Genomic DNA, 23,666 nt, shown 5'->3' on the forward strand with positions numbered 1-23,666 from the left:
TAGCAATTCTATTTACTTTTTAAATTACTCTTTAAAATGGGCATGGGACAAATATTTTTCAGTCACAAAGTTCCATAGAAAAGGCTCTGGAATTTAAGAAAGCCAACCTACCAACTCTTTTAGTCATGACTCTTAAAAATTACCTTTCCTTGTGAGTATTCTTTGATTCATTTCAATTCAGTTCAGTTCATTTAAATTCAATTCAATTCAACAGATATAGAGTGTCTAATGTATCTAAAAGATACTGTAGAAAAAAATCAGGTATTAAAAAGCCTTTAATTTATAATGCTTTGCAGTTTCCAAAACACCTTTGAATACACATTTTCTTCATTGTTATTACCAATAACTCAGGAAAGTAGATAGTTCAGATAGATTTATTCCCATTTTATATGAAGAAATTGAGGTCTTGAAAGATGGTGACTTAACCATAGTCCCTTAGCTAGTGAGTGACAGCTGAAGCATGAACCAAAGCATAAGCTCAGGGCTCTTGTAGATTTTCCTTTACCACTTTTATGCATCGGCTAAGGATACATTAATTTATGCAAATTTCTGGCCACAACGAGGGTGTGTTTTTATTTAGTCACTTAATATTTATTTTAAGTGCTTCAGGGGCTGGGATAGGATCAGTAAAATAAGATCAAGACAGTATCTCATAGGTTCATATGAGTAAGGTGCTTTTCAATTAAGGCAGTGACCTGTATCAAAATGCTTGGAGTGGTTACAGCATGCTTTTTCTTGCTTCATTGGTGGGTCTGTTGCACATGACCGTTGGAAGTAGTGGTGGGCTGGGATTAGAGACTCTGATTACCGTGATCCGTGAGTCAGATCGGTATGCTCAGGATCTTTACTTAATTAACATGCACCATCAAATTGATGTTTTCCTTATGGCATTGTGGAATATGTCCATGCAACATCTTCCCTCTTTTTACCCATTACCCTTCAAAGGTTCAGTGCCAGAAAGAACAGTACTGTATCTTTATTTTCTCATCACATCCTCTCTCGAATAGATCTTACTTTCATTGCTCTCTTTCCAATTTGGCTCTGAGTCACTGCTGTGATTCTAGCTGTTGAACAGTCTTTCAAGTTAGCAGTTAGCATTCTGGTTAAGTAAAAATTGTCATGAGGCTGCCATTCTTACCAGTGTAGCTAGGGTAGTTTTATTAAATCAGTTATTAGGGCCCTGTTGTCAGAGCGTATAACAATTGCATGTCACAGTCCTCCCTAAATATTGATACTTGAGATTTACTGGAAATTAAATCTAAAACTTTATTATACTTCTAGTTCTGAGGTTAGAGAAACCAATCGTCTGTCAAGTTCAATAAAGCCACATTTGTGCTGTTTAATATTTTAAAAGAAAACTTAAACTGTTGTAGTCTGTCTTTACTGTTTTTGCCTTACCTGATTAAATTTTGCTGTTGTGTTAATTAATAAGTTCAAAGGAAATGTTCTAATTAATTTCTGTCATAACTGGGAACCATAATAAGTTAGAGTACTTTGGAAAGCATGATAACACCTGCTCACTAGTAAATATCAATTCTTTTTCTGGCTCTTTTCCAGTCCTACTGTGTCTTAATGTGTGAACCTCTTACCATCTGGGTACTTCAGTTTTCCTCTAAATTTAAACAAACAAAAAGTCTTACCTGTATTCTACCTAATACAGTTTTGAAAGATAATGGGAGGTCATTGAAGTGCTAGTTAAAATCGCTAACTATTTAAAAATCGTTGGCTTTAAATATATACTATCTTTAAAAAGTAATTTACTACTTAAAAACCATTGACTCTTTTAGTGTACTTCATTGCTTAGTCTAAGACCTCTATTTTTAGAATACAGTGTATTTGAAGACCAGGCTTTATTGTTGAATTTGACAGGCATGGCACAAGGCCAGTGTAATGAGCCCAAAGGGAGAATTTGCAGGATATGCAGGTTGAAGGAGCCCTGGGACTGACTTTCCACTAAGTCCAGGCTACCCGTGTTCATTCCCGTGGATGGGAGATTTGCTTAAAGTTGACTGTTGTCTTCCTTCTGTACCATCTGATTCCAATCTGCACTTGTCTTTTATAGCTCGAGACGGTCGGATGGCAGCTTAACCTTCAGATGGCTCACTCTGCTCAAGCGAAACTGAAATCTCCTCAGGCTGTATTACAGCTAGGAGTGAGCAATGAAGATTCAAAGGTAAGAACTGGTATCTCATTGAAATGTATATGTTGTTTACTAGGTCTTGTACTTTATTGTTAGCAGGGTCTTTGCCCTCTGGATTGAAAATTTAAACACAATTAAATAAGGATTAATGAATTGTCAGCTCTTTATTTGTGACAGTTTTTGATACTAGACTGATTTATCACTTTATTATTCATTTGAAGCAATGTCTTGCAGGCTACCTTTCTTGCAAGAGCTTTTCATAATGTCTCCTTTTAAATTCTGCAATGGGAAAACTTGGTACTGCCAGATAAAAGTCAGATATTTAATGATTCAGGTATTTGTGGATATTTCCGGGTGTTTTAAGCTGCATACATATGGTGGAGGGAATACTGTTGTCTAGCCAATGCCTGGATTATGAAGGTAACATGAGTTGTATTTGTGTGCATGTCTTTAAATCCCAATTCTTGCAAAATAGAATTTTGGATTCATTTTTTACCTCATGGTGATTTCTCCTTAGTGTTAATTTCAGGAAGCTTGAACATGTTATCAAGTTTAAAGAATTGGCATGAAGTATTTTCTTTACTGTAGCATTTAGAGAAACATATATTTAAGATATCAATAAAAGCTGTTTGTTGTATTTTTGTCGTAATTGGTTATGTTTCTAAGATAGATAAAGGGGAGTGACTTTTCCCCCTAAATGAGGAGACTTTACTTCATTTTAAGACCAATAAAACAGAGGTGAGAGTGAGGTAGGAAGATCTGAGGAAGGAGAGATTACTATGCCTGGATGTGATCAGAGAAGGGCGGGAGAATGTTACTGGTTATAACGGGCACTGAAGGAGGGAGTGTTACTCCTTCTTTGTTAGAACTGTCATTATGCAGTATATCATAGACATTTTTGTCTTCCGTAAGAACCGGGACCAATACCTAGCCCACGTTCCATGTCTGTAAAATTTTAGGCAATTGAGTTGGGTCTCACTGCATATCATTTATTAATTCATTGCAGTGTTTCAAAAGTATTTCATTTCACACATTTTACGTTAATATAATATAAATAATAATATGTAAAATAATATAAATTTAGTGGTTAAGAGTTGAACTGACTGGTATATATATTCTGGAATTTAGTAGCAGTGTAGCTTGGGGTAATTTACTTAATTAATCTTTATGAGTGTCAGTTTCTTCACCTATAAAATGGGGATAATATTACCTGTCTCATGGGGTTTATATGAAGAGTGGAGACCCAGCGTATGTAGTGCTTAGTTCAATGCCTGGTATTAGGTAAATGCTCAAAAATGCAGGCTACCACCACCACCACCGTCATCGTCATCAATAAAATGTTTTTTGGCCATTGAATAAATAAATGTCTTTGTTTTAAACTAAAGCTGACAGTAAACTTTTTTACTGATGGAGTTAACCTTTTCCCTTTCTTTGCCTTCTTCCCCTCTTTTATTTCTTGATTGTGATTTTCATATTTAGGCGAACTGGGAATTGGGGAGGCAAGGGACAGCCTGGAAAGTCCTTTTTTTCTTCCCATGAACTAGGTAGGGAAGGCAGTCCTTTAGGTTTAGCATAATGATCTGGAACTCCCTGGTGTAGACTGGGACTATTGTGAGTGAAGACACACGTATGTACCTGTGTGCGTCGTATATACGTACACATGCATCCATTCTCTAAGGGGCCATAGCCCTTGACTGTTGCACTTCTCATGGCTACCGTACGTTATGTCTCAGTAGCTAAATGCAGTTTATAGTTGGGACGGATACTATTTTGACCATATATTGGGTATACTTTAAGTATCATGGTTTAGGCAATGCTTGACTTTGGGATGCATGACTCCTCCCAGCTCCTTTATTATGTCTTCAAAATATGTTTATATGTCAGTTATAATTTTAGGCAGTAGGAGGGAATGAGTAATGCTTCTAGTAAAGGAGTCATGTTTTTAATTTGTATTATTCAGAAAATCTCCACAGTTGTAAAATTCAACTCATTGGAGATAGAGGCTTGACTACATTAGATTTTCCTGCGCATTGCTAGTTTGAAATTTTGAATGGACTTTTGGTTACCCTTACAACCTGTAGAGCTGGAGGACCATTTTCATCGGCAGACAGACCCCTGGGAAGAAGAGCAGCACCACCCAAAAGCAAAGGATACTTTCGGGGCACCTGGGTGGCTCAGTCGGTTAAGCCTTTCACTCAGGTCATGATCCCAAGGGCCTGGGATCGAGCCCCACGTCGGGCTCCCTGCTCAGCGGGGAGCCTGCTTCTCCCTCTCCCTCTGTGCTCTCTCTTGCTCACTCTCAAATAAATAAATAAGATCTTAAAAAAAATAAAGGATATTTTCATTTTGTATGCAGACTTAAGTCAACCTCTTTGTCTGTATTGCTTATTTTCCCTATAGCACTGTGGGGATTTGGCCCCTGTTTGTTATGTCTGCTAAACAGGAGACACTTAATGAAGTGTCTACCCCCTGTCAGCCCGGACAGACACTTGCCATCTCCAAGTGATGTGTGTCCTAGCTCTAAGGAACAGTTGACTAGCACACCCCTGTTCTTTCATTGAGCTGCTGCTGGGAAGCATACTTTTTTTTTTTTTTTAAATCTCTCTTTTTGTATGACCGGGTACTCTGTTCTTTGCACTTGAATGAGAGTTTGGGAATTCTTGACAGGTTGAAATATTAGGTGAAAGGAATGGGAATATGGAGCATGTTTTAAAAACCAAGTTTGTTAAAAGAAGGCAGAGCTTTTATTCAAAGAACCATGAAAAGCTAAGTGGTTAATTTATGATGCGAAGTATCTTAGAATACAGTTGCCATATGATGAAATTGGCATTCGTTTAAAACAGGAAGCATTAAATAAAATTCTTTTAAGTGTTCATGACACAGGGCAGTTATCCTGAAAATATACATGCATTAAAATAATTTTGAGAGGATTAGTCAGTAAATATTATGAGAGAGACTATTCTTGATGGTGTTTATTTTTGAGCTGCTGAACTGAAAACTTCCTGTAATTCACCAAAGTGTGTGGTTTCTAAAAATCTTTCTTCTCATTCACTTCCAACATACACATGAAAAGTGTAGCCTGCAGTGAAGTTTTAATTGCTATCACATTAGATAGCATTGTTGTAATGGTCTCCTTTCTCTTGGAACTTTCTTGTCTCAAGGCTTTCCTGTTTTGCTGCTAATTTTATCATGAAAACTGGATGATTGTAGCTTTTCCTACGGTATTTTGATATATATTCTAGTTGTTTGCAGTTAATTGTCTTAGTATTTGTCTACTGCATTTAGCAGAGTAAGATTATTTTTCTGTTCCGAGATACCTCTAAATGAGAATTTTTTTTTTCTTTTTGGTTTATTTCGTTAGAGGGCAGTAGAGCTCTTTGCTTATCTAACCTCTGGCATTTACAGTGTTATTTGAAGTAACATTCAAAATAATGTGTGAAATCAGTGTGTCCTAGCTCTAAGGAACAGTTGTGGGAAATGCTAAGTGTTCACATTTCTAATCTGTATATAACAATAGGGTGCTCTTGTTTCCATCAACGAAATTAATGCCTATTAATCAGATAGGTACAGAACAAATAAATGAAATCATTATGATTTCATTGTTTGTTAATTTCTTTATGATTATTTGCCAAAATGCAATTTATTAAAAAGCCTTTAACACTATTGACATTTTTGTTACATTCTGTCACTTGTATTAATTTCTGTATGAGAAAAGAGAACAAAATAATCCCCAAGATAGTTGAATGACTCTAATAAGTTATATAGTGTAACTAGTTCCAGGCTAATCATAGACAGTTGAAATTTTTTTATTTATAGAGAACAGCAGTTTTATACTTAACAAACGTTGGTAATTTTGAATACTCAGAGCACTTTAACTTTGAATATTCTTAAAACACTGAAATATTTAAATTTTGCTGTAAAGCGTGCATTATTGCATTTTCCCCAGTAACTTTGCATTTATATCCTGTTTTGTTAGTACAGTGGTTCTAAATTTTTTTGGTACATCTTTTAAGAAAGAATCTTTGAGTTTCATTCTTTTCTTCTTTTGAAACAACTGGGATAAAGATCACCTTGAAAGGGTACTGTCATTTATCTTAATGTTAAGTTGGATTATGCTCGGGTTGCACAGGGTACTTTATGGATGGGTAATTATGATTTCAGGTGAATTTAGGACTTTCAGTACCAATTTTTTGAGTTAGAGACCTTTATTCTTATCTCCAAAGTGGATGGCAGATTCTATTTAGAGTGAAGAAAAACGAGGGAAAACCCTGTTTTAGTGCTTACTTTGTGCTAGGCATGATATCTCCTCCATTATTTAAACTACTTCTTTCAGGTGTGAAGTCTTATTATTATCCTTATTTTATAAAAAGATGGAGAAATGGAAACACATACACATTAAATTATTCCCTCAGGTTATATGACCAAAAAACAGTAGAACTAGGATTTGAAACCAGACAATTTTACTTCAGAGCCCTGTGCTTTATTCATTGCTAAGATACTGTATCTTTTTGCTTATTTAATAATTTAGTAGTTGATCCTGTAATATGTATATATGTTTGAGGGTGCTGAAAGCTGTTCTTCTTTTTTTAATTAATTAATTTACTTGAGAGAGAGAGAGAAGGAGGAGCGGAGGGAGAGGGAGAGAGAATCCCAGGCAGACTCCATGCTGAGCGTGGAGCCTGACAAGGGGCTTGATCCCAGGACCCAGAGGTCACGACCGGAGCGGAAACCCAGAGTCAGGCGCTTAACCCACCGTGCCACTCGGGCACCCTAAAAGCTGTTCTCATATGCAATTATTGTTTTATTGGTGGTGGTGGTGGTTCTCCATAAAGTGATAGGTATATGGATTCTTAATTTCCTTTTCTTTTTCTTTGATTAAGTTGAAATAATTTTACACCTTAAGTGAATGCGAGATACTACAAAACACTTTCACATAGTAAAGTTACTTGTTTCGATGTTAGTTCAGTAGAGGCTCCATTTCACTAACACAGTTCACTGTAACAGGCACATGGCATCATTGATGTTAATACCTTATGAACCAAGAAATAGGCTGCATCATTAAAAAGAAAACATCCTTAGATCTGTTTATGACAGGTATCTTAGTAAAAGGAAAATACATATGTTGTTCAAATTATGAACTCTTGTATTAGAAATTTAAAGTATTTTGATCTCCTTAAAAGTGATGTTTGTATTGACTGATTTTTGAAGGACCTTCAAAGTTCTCTGAGCTACTCTGATGAACAGGTCTGAATTTTACAAATGTTATATTTTTTACAAATCTGATTCATACAGTGAATAAATTTCAGCATATTCTCTTGAAAATTTCAGTTTATTTTTCTCTTGTATAATAACTGTATATTTATAATGGACATTTTGAAAAATATAGGGGAAAAAAGTCAGTTAAAACCAAGTGTAATTCCAATACCCACAGCACTGTTTGGTTTTGCTATAGGACCTTCCAGTTGTTTTTTTCCTATGGGTCTCTTAACTTATAAGTGATTTTTTAAAAATAGTAATTATATTTGGCCTAGGCATAGGAATTGAGGTTTTATTATTACTGTTCAATACTCAATGTGGTTATGAGAAGATAATCTCATTCATTAGTCAGAATTTTTTTCCATTTTGATGAGAAGCAATTATTACCTTTTCTACATTATGCTCTCTATGATCTGAAGAAACATTCTATAAATTCTTGGGCTTTTTACTCACTGATTTTGATGAGTAATTTTATAAAATGAGCTTTGCCTCCAGCAGTTCTGTATCAAGATACTAATTCTCATTTGTATCATTTGGGATGGTTATTTAGGGTTCAGAAAGTTTTGAAGACAGGTCAGTGGTTTTTCTTCTCAAATGAAATGATCGAAAAATACTGATTTTCTTTTTAAAAAATTGTGGATTTTTTAATTACTTAAGTTGTGTATGTTTATTATAGAAAACTTGAAAATTCCAGAGATATAAAGAGAAACTAATAGATTTACCCCCAGGATGCAGCCAGTGTATTTGACTCTTTTATTTTGGTGTTTATTCTCTTTATTTTGAGAGGGGATCATATGAATTCTTTGATTTTATGTATAACTGCTTTTTTTCACATAACTCTGCAAACCCTTTTCCATATTGCTTCAAACTCACCATGATGTATTTTAAATGACTGCATCGTGCTTTGGCTATGACATACTATGATTTTCTAACAGTTCCTCTATTGTCAGATAATAGGTTTGTTTCCAGTATTTTCCTGTTAATTGTGATAAACATCTTTGTGTATATTGAGTAGATGCTCAACAAACATTTACTGAATGATCGATGAATGAATAAATGAATGAATGAAGCCTCCTTGGTATATAGGGTTATTCCCCAGGAGTATAATTAGTAGATGAAAGGTCTAACCTAAAAAAGAGGTCTTCTTAGTTTCATAAATGGCTTTCCATAATTATTTTGCAAACACACGCAGAAACTCAAAGGCTGCATCCAAAGGATTTAAGAGCTTTTGGAGAAAGGTATAACATTACTATCTCAAATATAGGTTCTTAGATAACTAGTTAATTAATTACTTTGGATAGTTTTAGGAGACCAGTGAAAAGCTCAGGTACTTCTGTAATATTAGAGAGCCCTCTATTTTATAATTTCTGTATTCCAGTAGTGTACAAATTAAACAAGCTTTCGTTATATGTGTTTTATTTTATTATAGAATATGCAGAAGCAATTTGATCAAATACTCCAGAAGTTAGAGAAAATACAGACAGCCCTTATTTGTGAGATAATTGCCCAGATACTCGGAGAACAAAGTCTGGTTCTTTGGAATTGAATTTATTTAAGTATCCCTAAAGCTTTGTGGCTCTAGTTTTCTGATTCTTAACTTTGTTTTGTATCCTTTTTCATTGTGATCAATTTCTCAATGATAGTGTTCTTCAAGTGTCATGTTTTCTACATAAGAGCAATACAAAATATTTTTCCTCAATTTAGATTATTTTTTTAGTTTTGTGGTCAATTGGACTTTCTAAAAGACTTTATGTTGATGTACCTTGATGTGTTCTGATGATATATTATAGCTCCTTGATATCACAGTGAACCCCCTTGTATCTGTGTGAGAGTGCGCGCGTGTGTGTGCGTGTGTGTGTGTATGTAAACTTTTTTCATATTTCAGGCTCCCTAATGGAAACGCTGCATTTATCCATGATAGGACTTTATAAGCTAAAAAAAAATACTGTTTTGGACACTATCTTTGATAGGTAAAGATAAGCAGAATATACACAATACACAATTAGAGTGTGATAGAATTGAGGATTCATGTGGAGGAAATGATAAAAGAGTCTTGGAGGAGAAAATCCTTTTTAAAAATACTCCAGAAAGTTCATGCATTTCAGAATTAAAATATCATCTTTTTACTAACATTCTTTTTAAAAATGTTGTGGGATTCCAAAGTAGGGAAACAAATAATATCACCCTTGTTTGTCTTTCCTAGCTTTGTAACCTTTTTAACTTTTTATATCCAGAGGCAATTGATAATTATAGTATTTCACAGGCATAATAGAATATATTTAGAAATACCTTTAAATTTTGTTTGATGTATTTTTATGGATTAGAAATGACAGTAATGGAAACCCATGGTTTGAGTATTTCGAAATAAAAGTGTTTACAATGAATTAGACAACTGAGCAAATAAAATGCAGTTTCATAAATTGAATAAGCAGTAACTTTAAATAGCTCAAATTCCATTCAAGAAATATTTATTAAACATTTCCTATGTTAGAGACACTAGACAAGGTATTACTGAGATGGAGAGGTCTTATTTTTCATCATGGAGCTTCTGGTCTAGCAAGCCAGTAAATAGAAGTTTAGTGACTATTACAAAAGAGGAAATATATGGAGCTCTGGAAACTGACAGCAAGGAGTTAGATACTGTGACAGGCGGGGGAGTTTCAGGTGAGGGAAAGAGCACATGAAAAAGTATAGAGACTTATCTTTTGAGGTGTGTGGAGCATGACATAGTTGTGATATCCAGGTGGAGATGGTTGGCAATCTGGGGCTTGGGAAAAATTATAGACTAGAAATTGAGATTTGGAAATCATTGAGGTTTAGATTATAGTTTCAATCATAAGAATGGAGGAGATCAATCACTTAGGGACAGAGTATAGAAATTTATGAGTTCCTAAATTTAAAAGGCAAGTAGAGCTTATGACAGTGATTGGGAAGGAGCAGCCAGAGACCAAAGGAAGAACATTTCTTGGAGAGTGAATTATGTCACATGCTGCTAAGAGGTAAAAGAGAAAAAATAAATTACCTAATTTCACCCTCACAGCTATGAATTAGGTACTAATATTTCCCCTAGCTTGCTCAGTGGTTAAATATCATTAACTAGGTTGGGTCCTAGAAAGTGATAGAGCCAAGATTTGAATCCAGGTCCATCTGACTCAATAGCCTGAACTTATAATCACTACTCAGTGGTAAAAAAAAATAAATATAGTGACATGGAGATCAGTGATGATCACTGTCTGGGGCCAGGAGGAGATGTTTAAATGGAAGGCAGGGCAGTATCGAATGCTATTGAGGGGTCAGGAAAGAGAACAGACAAGTGAGTGAGGGATTTGATTCGATGGACTTCTCTGATAACTTTGACAATTGTAATCTCAGTTACATTTGAGAGGAAGTAGAAACCTGATTGGATTAAACTGAGGAGAGAATATGGGGACACGGAGTGAAAGCCACCATCTAAGTAACTCTTTCAAGAAGCACAGAGATAGGATAGTCAGTGTAGGGGGTGTGGATTTAGTGAGTACTGAAGAGAGTGGAGGTTGGTATCCTGCAGATCCCTCGGGGGAAAAATTAATAATGCAGGACAGAGAGGGCTATCATTTCCTTGAGAAAGTGAGAAGCTGGATCCAGAGCACGAATGGAAGGGTTGGACTATGATAGGAGTGGGAACATACGATTTGTTGTAATAGGAAGTAAGGAAGAGTGTGGGTGAGGTAGGTAGTTTTGGGTGTTAGAAGAAAAAATTGGGTCTCTGCTTCTGTTTTCTCCATGCAATCATTCGTTGGGAGAGTGGGTAGGTCCAGGAGGCTTGAGAACAGAGGAGAAAGTATGAAAGAGTATTTTTGGATACGGGGAAAATGAACAAACTAGGTATTTTAGTCTACTTCACTGTGTTGAACGGTGCTGGTTGCCTATTTGAGATTTGTGGCCATGGATTTAAGATGAGAACTGTTAGAAGGTTGCACATTTTTCTTGATCCATTTCTAGTTGCTCTGGTATAGAGATGGAATAGGTGGATAATTGGATTTAATCAGGGTTTCATCTTTGCCCAGTGTTTTCAGATGAGGGGAGAAAGGATGCCCCCCCCGCCCCCGGCCACACACACGGGAGTGATTCTAAATCAGGTCAGGTGGAAAGTGAGGCTATGATGTGTGTTGGGGGTGGGGTGATGGAGAGGAACCGGCTGGAAACAGAGCTAGAACCCTGGGCCATAGCCTCCCTAGAGTAGTTTGTGGTACAGAGGACCCTCAGATGGACACATTAGTTCCAGGATCACTGAGGGACTTTTTCATTTGAATCTTCAGACTTGTATGGCTTGGTCTGGTGTATAGCATATCCTTTAAGAGGGAGAAGTAAGGTAAAACTGAAACCTAATATCTGGTCTTGTCTGAACTTTTACCCCTGCATCCACTTGGAAACTGACGTGGTCCAAATACATGAAGATTTGCTCTGTATCGTAGGGTTCTTAATGTGTGGCCAGTGACTACTCCTTGATCTGTTGCTTCCTTGGTTGACGATATACCCAAGCATCTGGAAAATACTGGAGTAGTTCCTAAGGGGCCGTCTATACCAATGATACTGTAGCTAGAAATCAATTAAAATTGATTTGAATGTTTTATATCTCAATTGAATTTATTGGCTTTTGAACATCATTGGTGATTTTCTGAATTATTTTCTAAATCTAGTATTCTAGTTTTGGGATGGCATTATAAATTTTATTTTATTTTTATATTTTTTAAAGATTTTATTTATTTATTTGTCAGAGAGAGAGAGCACAAGTAGGGTGAGTGGCAGGCCAATGGAGAAGCAGGCTCCCTGCTGAGCAAGGAACCCGATGTGGGATCCGATCCCAGGACCCTGGGATCATGACCTGAGCTGAAGGCAGATGCTTAACTGATTAAGCCACCAAGGCGTCCCCAGTATTATAAATTTTAGATTCAGGACACAGTAAAGATAGCTAGATTAAGTTTTCTTGTGAGTAAATTGCATTGTTGAATATTGAATCAGTCCTAATAATTTTGGCACAAAAAGGAGTTGGAGTTGACAAACACTTTTCTTTCCTGGCCTAGTTCATTTATTTATTTTTAAGATTTTATTTATTTATTTGAGAGAGAGAGAGAGCAAGCAAGCACACAAGCTGGGGAAGAGGCAGAGAGAAAAGAGAAGAAGCAGGCTCCCTGCTGAGTACAGAGCCTGATGCGGGGCTCGATCCCAGGACTCTGGGATCATGCCCTGAGCCAAACGCAGACACTTAACCAACTGAGCCACCCAGGTGCCCCTCCTGGCCTAGTTTAAATGAGATTTTAAGCACTTTTGGGGTGAGGTTGCTATATGAATGCTTAAATATATCTTTAATGGATTATGTAAATTGTGTTCCTTTCAAATTTTTTCTTTATATGAGAATCATTTACAGGAAATTAAACTTATATGAAGAAGAGGAGTCACTTTTATTATATAAGATATTTCTCCTCTCAGAGCAAATTATTGGGCACTTTTGACTGTGTGGTATTGGGGAAATAAAGGTTTTTCTAATATGTTCACATATAAAATCTATTTTTTCTTTTTTTTTTAGCTTTTCCACTGTCCTTCATACTTATCATCCACCATTATGTAATCTTTAAAAAAGTCTCATATCCTGTATACAAAGTGCTTTAAGGATTTAATCGGATCGTCAGATCTTGGGTCACCCGCCTTCTTACTTGGAAACGTGGCAGTCCCCAGATGCCTTGTCACACTGAGTCTGTGGCTAGTTTTTTTTTTTTTTTTTGAAAAAAGGTTTTATTCATCATCATAGCTGAAAAAAGAGTCTCACAAAGTAATGTAGTATTAAAATGCACCAAAAATGCATTACTAGGTCCTAATACTCATTTCCATCCACCAATTATGCAGTTTTATCAAAATTCAGCCAATAAATGTACTGTCAAAGAGTTATTCTTGCAAGCCAATTGAAAGGTATTGTAAACCTATGTCTGGAATATGAATAGATCAGAGGACTTTGTTTCCAAAATTTTTTTTTCTATTTTTTTGGACCATATTTTTTATTGTTATGGTAATCCCTTTACATTACATCATTAGTTTTAGATGTAGTGTTCCATGATTCATTGTTTGTGCATAACACCCAGTGCTCCATGCAGAACGTGCCCTCCTCAATACCCATCACCAGGCTAACCCATCCTCCCACCCCCCTCCCCTCCAGAACCCTCAGTTTGTTTCTCAGAGTCCATCATCTCTCATAGTTTGTCTACCCCTCCGATTTCCCCCCCTTCATTCTTCCCCTCCTGCTATCTTCTTCTTCTTCTTTTTTTTTTTCCTTAACATATATTGCATTATTTGTTTCAGAGGTACAGATCTGAGATTCAACAGTCTTGCACAATTCACAGCGCTTACCAGAGCACATACCCTCCCCAGTGTCTATCACCCAGTCACCCCATCCCTCCCACCCCACCCCCCACTCCAGCAACCCTCAGTTTGTTTCCTGAGATTAAGAATTCCTCGTATCAGTGAGATCATATGATACATGTCTTTCTCTGTTTGACTTACTTCGCTCAGCATAATACCCTCCAGTTCCATCCACGTCATTGCAAATGGCAAGATCTCATTCCTTTTGATGGCTGCATAATATCCCATTTATATATATACCACATCTTCTTTAACCATTCATCTGTCGATGGACATCTGGGCTCTTTCCATAGTTTGGCTATTGTGGACATTGCTGTTATAAACATTGGGGTGCAGGTGGCCCTTCAGATCACTACATTTGTATCTTTGGGGTAAATACCCAGTAGTGTAATTGCTGGGTTGTACATTAGCTCTATTTTCAACTGTTTGAGGAACCTCCATACTGTTTTCCAGAGTGGCTGCACCAGCTTGCATTCCCACCAACAGTGTAGGAGGGTTCCCCTTTCTCCGCATCCCTGCCAACATCTGTCATTTCCTGACTTGTTAATTTGAGCCATTCTGACTGGTGTGAGGTGGTATCTCATTGAGGTTTTGATTTGGATTTCCCTGATGCTGAGTGATATTGAGCTCTTTTTCATGTGTCTGTTGGCCATTTGGATGCCTTCTTTGGGAAAATGTCTGTTCATGTCTTCTGCCCATTTCTTGACTGGATTCTTTGTTCTTTGGGTGTTGAGTTTGATAAGTTCTTTATAGATTTTGGATACTAGCCCTTTATCTGATATGTCATTTGCAAATATCTTCTCCCATTCTGTCGGTTGTCTTTTGGTTTTGTTGACTGTTTGCTTTGCAAAAGCTTTTTTTTTTTTTTTAAGATTTTATTTATTTATTTGAGAGAGAGAGTGAGAGAGAGAAAGAGCACAAGAGGGGGGAGCGGGAGAGGGAGAAGCAGACTCCCTGCCGAGCAGGGAGCCCGATGCGGGACTCGATCCCGGAACTCCAGGATCATGACCTGAGCCGAAGGCAGTCGCTTAACCAACTGAGCCACCCAGGCGCCCCCTTTGCAAAAGCTTTTTATATTGATGAAGTCCCAATAGTTCATTTTTGCCCTTGCTTCCCTTGCCTTTGGAGATGTTTCTAGGAAGAAGTTGCTGCAGCTGAGGTCAAAGAGGTTGCTGCGTGTGTTCTCCTTTAGGATTTTGATGGACTCCTGTCTCACATTGAGGTCTTTCAACCATTTGGAGTCTATTTTTGTGTGTGGTGTAAGGAAATGGTCCAGTTTCATTCTTCTGCATGTGGCTATCCAATTTTCCCAACACCATTTGTTGAAGAGACTGTCTTTGTTCCATTGGACATTCTTTCCTGCTTTGTCGAAGATGAGTTGACCATAGAGTTGAGGGTCCATTTCTGGGCTCTCTATTCTGTTGCATTGATCTATGTGTCTGTTTTTGTGCCAGTACCATACTGTCTTGATGATGACAGCTTTGTAATAGAGCTGGAAGTCTGGAATTGTGATGCCGCCAGCTTTGCTTTTCTTTTTCAACATTCCTCTGGCTATTTGGGGTCTTTTCTGGTTCCATACAAATTTTAGGATTCTTTGTTCCATTTCTTTGAAAAAAGTGGATGGTATTTTGATGGGGATTGCATTGAATGTGTAGATCGCTCTACGTAGCATTGACATCTTCACAATATTTGTTCTTCCAATCCATGAGCATGGAACGTTTTTCCATTTCTTTGTGTCTTCCTCAATTTCTTTCATAAGTATTTTATAGTTTTCTGAGTACAGATCCTTTGTCTCTTTGGTTAGATTTATTCCTAGGTATCTTATGGTTTTGGGTGCAATTGTAAATGGGATCGACTCCTTAATGTCTCTTTCTTCTGTCTTGTTGTTGGTGTATAGGAATGCCACTGACTTCTGTGCATTGATTTTATATCCTGCCGCTTTACTGAATTCCTGTATGGGTTCTAGCAGTTTTGGGGTGGAGTCTTTTGGGTTTTCCACATAAAGTATCATATCATCTGCAAAGAGTGAGAGTTTGACTTCTTCTTTGCCAATTTGGATGCCTTTTATTTCTTTTTGTTGTCTGATTGCTGTGGCTAGGACTTCTAATACTATGTTGAATAGCAGTGGTGATAGTGGACATCCCTGCCATGTTCCTGACCTTAGGGGGAAAGCTCTCAGTTTTTCCCCATTGAGAATGATATTTGCTGTAAGTTTTTCATAGATGGCTTTTATGATATTGAGGTATGTACCCTCTATGCCTATACTCTGAAGAGTTTTGATCAAGAAAGGATGCTGTACTTTGTCAAATGCTTTTTCTGCATCTGTTGAGAGGATCATATGATTCTTGTTTTTTCTTTTGTTAATGTATTGTATCACGTTGATTGATTTGCAGATGTTGAACCAACCTTGCAGCCCAGGGATAAATCCCACTTGGTCGTGGTGAATAATCCTTTTAATGTACTGTTGGATCCTTTTGGCTGGTATTTTGGTGAGAATTTTTGCATCCATGTTCATCAAGGATATTGGTCTGTAATTCTCCTTTTTGATGGGGTCTTTGTCTGGTTTTGGGATCAAGGTAATGATGGCCTCATAAAACCCTTTAAGACCCTTTAAGTAGGATATAGTGTCCTTCCTCATCTCTTATTATAGTCTTTGGTTTAAAATCTAATTTGTCTGTTATAAGGATTGCCACCCCAGCTTTCTTTTGGTGTCCATTAGCATGGTAAATGGTTTTCCACCCCCTCACTTTCAATCTGGGGGTGTCTATGGGTCTAAAATGAGTCTCTTGCAGACAGCCTATTGATGGGTCTTGTTTTTTAATCCAGTCTGATAGTGTGTGTCTTTTGATTGGGGCATTTAGTCCATTTACATTCAGGGTAACTATTGAAAGATAGGAATTTAGTGCCATTGTATTGCCTGTAAGGTGACTGTTACCGTATATTGTCTGTGTTCCTTTCTGGTCTATGTTGCTGTTAGGCTCTCTCTTTGCTTAGAGGACCCCTTTCAAGATTTCTTGTAGGGCTGGTTTCGCGTTTGCAAATTCCTTTAGTTTTTGTTTGTCCTGGAAGCTTTTTATCTCTCCTTCAATTTTCAATGACAGCCTAGCTGGATAGAGTATTCTTGGCTGCATATTTTTCTCATTTAGTGCTCTGAATATATCCTGCCTGTCCTTTCTGGCCTGCCAGGTCTCTGTGGATAGGTCTGTTGCCAATCTAATGTTTCTATCATTGTAGGTTACATATCTCTTCTCCCGAGCTGCTTTCAGGATTTTCTCTTTGTCTCTGAGACTCATAAGTTTTACTATACTATTAGATGTCGGGGTGTTGACCTATTTTTATTGATTTTGAGAGGGGTTCTCTGTGCTTCCTGGATTTTCATGCCTGTTTCCTTCCCCAAATTAGGGAAGTTCTCTGCTATAATTTGCTCCATTACCTTCTGCCCTTCTCTCTCTTTCTTCTTCTTCTGGGATCCCAATTATTCTAATGTTGTTTCGTCTTATGGTATCGCTTATCTCTCGAATTCTGCCCTCGTGATCTAGTAGTTGTTTATCTCTCTTTTTCTCAGCTTCTTTATTTTCCATCATTTGGTCTTCTATATCACTGATTCTCTCTTCTGCCTCATTTATCCTAGTAGTTAGTGCCCCCATATTTGATTGCACCTCATTAATAGCCTTTTTGATTTCGACTTGGTTAGATTTTTGTTCTTTTACTTGTCCAGAAAGGGTTTCTCTAATACTTTCCATGCTTTTTTCAAGCCCAGCTAGTATCTTTAAAGTGATGATTCTGAACTCTAGATCTGACATCGTACTAATGTCCGTATTGAGTAGGTCCCTGGCAGTTGGTACTACCTCTTGTTCTTTTTGTTGAGGTGATTTTTTCCATCTTGGAGAATAGATTAATGAGAGAACAAAATGCTAACAGGGTAACAACGTTCCCAGAAAATATACTCTAAACAAATCAGAAAAGACCTGAAGCAGTGGGAAAAGAAAGGGAAAGAAAGAAAAAAGAAAAAGAAAAAAAAAAGGAAAAGAAAAAGATAAAGATAAAAACAACCAAAAACAGACAAAAACAAACAAACAAAAAACAGAATGTGATCAAATATGATCAGGCTGGTGTATAGATCAGTGCCACACACTAGATTTTGGGTGTATTTGGTCTGTTAGAAGAAAGTGCCTCCCAAAATTTTAAAGAAAGAAAAACTTATATATGTACAAAAATAAGGGTTGATATGATGAAGGGATGGAATATGACTGTAAAGATGGAAATTATAAAAAATTCTATAAAAAGAATTGATAAGTTGTTTGAAAAAAGAAGGAAGAGGATTTTAAAAAAAAGAAAAAAAAAGGGAGAGTATGTGATCAGGCAAGGGAGTAGAAAAAAACCATACAATAGAGATTTAGGGTATATTTTGATCTGTTAGAAGAAACTATTTCAAAATTTTAAAGAGAGAACAACTTATATATATATGCCAAAAATATGAATTACTATGAAGGGATAGAATATGACTCTAAAAATGAAAAATAAAAATGAAAAATAAAATTTTTTTTTTTAAAAAGGGATTGATAAGATGTTGGTTGAAAAAGGGAAAAAGAAAAATTAAAAAAAAAAAGACAGTTAAAAAAAATTAACTTTGAAAGACTAAGGAATCATGGTAAAAAAGCCGTGAATTCTATGTGCAGTAGTCCCCTAGCGCTGGAGTTCTGCCGTTCTCATTGATCGGTAAACTTGGTCTTGGCGGCTGTTCTCGCTGATCTTCTGGGGAGGGGCCTGTTGCCGTGGTTTCCAAATGTCTCTGCCGGAGGCGGAATTGCCCCGCCCTTGCCCGGTCTGGACTAAGTAATCTGCTGGGGTTTGCTCTCTGGAGCTTTTGTTCCCTTCAAGCTTTCTGTACAGCTTTGGAGGCGGAGAGTGAAAATGGTGGCTTCCCAATCTCCTCCCCGGGGGAGCCAAGAACTCAGGGCCCCGCTCCTCAGTGAGCCCCCCGAGAAAAGCCGTCAGTCACTCCCGGCTCCCCGGTCTCCGGCCGCACCCCGTGCTCACCCGGCCTGCGACCACGCGCCTCTATCTTCGGCACCCAACCCTGGGTGGAGTCTCCAAACCCAGCAGATCCCCGCAGTGCGCTCCCGCGCGGCTCCTCCCCGGGGAGGAAGGTGAGTCTCCCCGGATCGGCCGCCTGTTGGGTCCCTGCTGGAGGAGCAGTGGCCCGACTGGGCCGCGGATCACGGTTTATGGCGACCCCGAGCTGAGAGCCCGCGCCTGGGCTCCGCCTCTGCAGCCGGCTTCCCTGCTCCGTTACCTGGGAGCTCTGCCACACTCAGGCACCCCCGGTCTTTCTGTGACCCCGAGGGTCCTGAGACCACACTGTCCCGGAGGGTTCCACCCCCGCTTGGCCACCAGAGTGACGTCCCTCAGCGGAGCAGACTTTTAAAAGTTCCGATTTTGTGCTCCGCGGCTCTATCACTTGCCAGAAGCGGCCGACGGAGGCCCCTCCCCCGCCGTCTATCCTCCCGAATATCACTGCAGATTCACTTCTCCGCACATCCTACCTTCCAGAAAGTGGTCGCTTTTCTGATGAGAGAGTTGTTGCTCTTCTTTTCTTCGATCTCCTGTTGAGTTTGTAGGTGTTCAGAATGGTTTGATCCCTATCCAGCTGAATTCCTGAGAGGAGACGAAATCCAGGTCTCCGACTCCTCCGCCATCTTGCTCCGCCCCTGTGGCTGGTTATTTGTTTGTATGTAGCAGCAACTTGGCGTCACCAGTTCTGTTTTTGGTCTGTCTTTGGATGACATGTCTGAGAGTGCACAGAGAGTAGTCACATTCAGTTCCCTTCTATAATGGGGAATGAAATTCATGAGCAGTGGGAACATCTTCTAACTAGGGCTTTTAGATGAACAAGGAGGTAGCGGTAGGGGCTGCGGAAACCGTGTTATCCTCCTCTTACCACTTATCCCACCTCTTGCTCCAGCAGAAACAAGAGACAGAATATAATCCCATTTCTGAAAATCTTGATAACTTGTTTCTGAAAAGTTTTGATCCCTGTCTAATGAATGACATAACAGACTATATGCGCTTTTTACAATGTCATATTTTGTTTTTAAAAATTGTTTTTTTTTTTAAATTTTTGTTTGTTTTATTTATTTATTCATGAGAGTCAGAGAGAGAGAGAGAGAGAGAGGCAGCGGCAGAGGGAGAAGCAGGCTCCCCACTAAGCAGGGAGCCCGATGTGGGACTCGATCCCAGGACCCTGGGATCGTGACCTGAGCCGAAGGCAGATGCTTAACCATCTGAGCCGCCCAGGCGCCCCAAAATTGTTTTGTTATTATCTGGAGTTTAGATATATAAAATTTGCTTATGCTCAGGAACTGTGCTGTTATAACATCAGTGAAACACTGGTTATTTGTTGCTGTGGTTGTGGTTAGTTAACCAAAACACATCGCTGACAAGTGACATACGTGGGGTGCAGATAAAATGTAATAAGAAGTGAATGTGTTAAAAATAAATTCTTGTTTATAAATTTTGTTTTTTTAAGGAACTAAAAAGTCTTTTGTACTTTTCTAAATTTATACAAGTAATTTACATTGTAGAAAAATTAGCAAATGTAAGAAAATAAAACGTAGCTGCAATCCTACCTAAAGATAATAATTTTGAATGAGATATTTAATTGGTATATGGCTTGCCAAGTAGTACATTTAGTATAAATTTTTTTCCCACCATAGAGCATTACATTACGAACATATTTCATTGTCAGTAGATTAACTTTCACTCAGCAACATCATTTTAAATGGCTGCAGAATATTCTGTTGTTTATATATTCCATCTTCTTATTTTTCTTTTTTTGGTAAAGAGGGTTTATTTTTCTAGTAACCCTTCAGCAGTACCTTTCCTTTTGAAGCCATATTTAAACCTTTTGGTAGATATTAGCATGTTGGCTAGTTAAAGTAAGGGAAGTGGATCTTAGAAATGCTACATGTGTTAAAATTCTAGTAACTGCTAGACTAATGAGTTTTAATTGCAGGGTAATCTCTCTTTTCCAGAGATTATCATGTTTGGACATATAATTTGGAATGTCTTTTTAAAATTATATTTTAATATAATGTATTTTAATATAATATTATACAATTTATATATATTTATATATTTATTTTTATTTTTATTTTATACATTTTTATTTAAATTCCAGTCAGTTAACATACAGTGTAATATTAGTTTCAGGTGTACAGTATAGTGATTCAACACTTCTGTAACAACACATGGTGCTTATCATAAGTGCTCTCCTTGTTCCCCATCACCTATTTCTCCCATCCCCCCAACCCCTTCCCCTCTGGTGACCATCAGTGTATTCTCTATAGTTGAGTCTGTTTCTTTTTTTTCTCCCTTTGTTTTTAAAAATTGTTGTTTTTTTTTTTTTAATTTTTGCATGCAAATAACCAGTGTTTCACTGATGTTATAACAGCACAGTTCCTGAGCATAAGCAAATTTTATGTATCTAAACTCCAGATAATAACAAAACAATTTTGGGGTGCCTGGGTGGCTCAGATGGTTAAGCATCTGCCTTCGGCTCAGGTCACGATCCCAGGATCCTGGGATCGAGTCCCGCATCGGGCTCCCTGCTAGGCGGGGAGCCTGCTTCTCCCTCTGCTGCTGCCTCTCTCTCTCTCTCTCTCTCTGACTCTCATGAATAAATAAATAAAACAAATAAAACCCAGAAGGACTCAAGTTTTTTTTTTCTTAAATTCCACATATGAGTCAAATTATATGGTATTTGTCTTTCTCGGACTGACTTATTTTGCTTAGCATAATGCTTTGTAGTTCCATCCATGTTGTCGCAAGTGGCAAGATTTCATTCTTTTTTATGGCTGAGTAATATTACATTGCATATATATACACACATTCATCAGTCAATGGACATTTGGGCTATTTCCATAATTTGGCTCTTACAGATAATGCTATAAACATTGGGGTGCATGTTCGAATGTTTTTTAAATTTGCGTGTGTGTATTTGTTAATTCATGAGGTTCTCAAATAGAGAGAATTTGCTTCTTTGCTTCCTCTCTTCCTCTTCCTCTTTCTATTCCTTCCTCTTCCTTTCTTCTTTATAATGGAGAAGTATAGTTTCTTTAGAGATAACCCATTTTATCTCAAGGAGTTCCAGCTCATCCATCTTAACAGGGTAATCTTATCCAAACTTAAAATGCTGCCACTTCCTTAATAATAACAATATAATGAATACTCCAAAATCACCCTTTTGTAATTCTCAGCAGTAAAACAAAGAGCTTTATTCAGGTACAACCGTATTTATGGAACTGTAAAGGCTTATAGAATTTTCCAGCAAGAAAATATCTTAGGTGGATTTGGCAACAAATTGTTAGATATGACATCAAAAACATGAACAGCAAAAGAAAAAAGATAAATTGGACTCATCAAAATTAAAAACTTTTGTGCATCAAGGACATTATGAAGAAAATGAAAAGGTAACCTAAAGAATGGGAGAAAATATTTGCACATCATATATCTGCTAACGGATTTGTATCTAAAGTATTTGAAGAACTCCTGCAACTCAACAACAAAAAGCCAACTCAAATAAAAAATATCCGAAGGACTTGGATAGACATTTCTCCAGAGAAGTTGTACAAATGGCCACCAAGCTCATGAAAAGATACTCAGCATCATTAGTCATTAGGGAAATGCAAATCAAAACTGCAATGAGGTATCACCTCACCCTCACTGGGTTGGCTATAATTACAAAGAAAAGGAAGGAAGGAAGAGAAAGAAAGAATATAGGTGTGGGTAAGATGGGGAGATATTAGGACCCTCATAATTGCTGGTGGGGTTGAGCCACTGTGGAAAATACTTTGTTACTTCCTCAGAAATTCAAACACAGAATTATCATATGACTCTGCAACTCCAGTCCTAGATATATACCCAGAAGGACTCAAGTAATTACATGTATGTGCATGTTGATAGCAGTACTAGTCTCCGTAGCCAAAAGGTCCCAAATGTCCATCAGTGGATGAATGGATAAATAATATATGGTTTTATACATACAATGGAGTATTAATGAGCCATAAAAGGAACGAGGTACTGATACATGCTACTGTGTAGATAAACCTCAAAGACATTTGTTTACTAACAGAAGCCAGACACGAAAGGTTATATATTATGTGATTCCATTTATATAAAATATCCAGGTTAAGCAGATCCATAGAAACAGCAAGCAGATAGCAGTTGCCAGGGGCTGGGGGAGGGAAGGTGGAGGAGTGACAGCTTAAAGATTTTGAGTTTGTTTTTGGGGTGATGAAATGTTCTGGAATTAGATAGTGGTAATGGTTGCACAACTCTGCGTGCATTAGGAGCCCTTGAATTGTATTAAAACAGTAAATTTGAGAGAGAGAGAGATCAAGAAAGAGAATAAGGGAAACCAGCTTCAGGGATTTTTTTCTTTAAGATTTATTTATTTGAGAGAGAGAGCAAAAGAGTGTAACCTGGGGGAGGGGCAGAGGGAGAGGGAGAGGGAGAGGGAGAGAATCTCAAACAGAGTCCCCACTGAGCCCGATGTAGGGGGCTTGATCTCACGACCCTGAGATCATCACCTGAGCCAAAACCAACAGTCGGACACCCAGGCACCTCGACTTTCTGAGTTTATTGATGAGAAAACTCAGGCCCAGTGAGGTCAAATAATCTGTCCGTGGATTATTGGCACAGCCAGAAGAGACCCTAGTCCGACACAACGGACGGGACAGTGTATTGAAGGTGACAAAACTGAGTTTAAATTCTTAGAATGTGGGCAAGAACCTGAATCTTTTCTGCAGCAAATTCCCAATTTGAAAATGTGGCTGGTAATACCTGTCTGTTAGGATTATTGATAGAATTAATTGAG

General features: G+C 37.8%; 1 protein-coding gene across 2 annotated transcripts in view; it reads left to right on the plus strand.

The window, feature by feature from the left end:
• The window catches only part of COMMD10 (COMM domain containing 10), a 204,101-nt gene that overhangs the window by 22,686 nt on the left and 157,749 nt on the right, over positions 1–23,666 (plus strand). For both annotated transcript variants that reach the window (XM_035013960.1, XM_035013961.1), the window contains exon 3: positions 2,063–2,173. In XM_035013960.1, the coding sequence (XP_034869851.1) occupies positions 2,063–2,173 (111 nt within the window). The remainder of the gene's footprint in view (positions 1–2,062; positions 2,174–23,666) is intronic.

Source organism: Mirounga leonina, unplaced genomic scaffold (assembly GCF_011800145.1).
Source record: "Mirounga leonina isolate KUSES-001 unplaced genomic scaffold, KU_Mleo_1.0 Mir_168, whole genome shotgun sequence".
Classification (NCBI taxonomy): Eukaryota; Metazoa; Chordata; class Mammalia; order Carnivora; family Phocidae; genus Mirounga; species Mirounga leonina.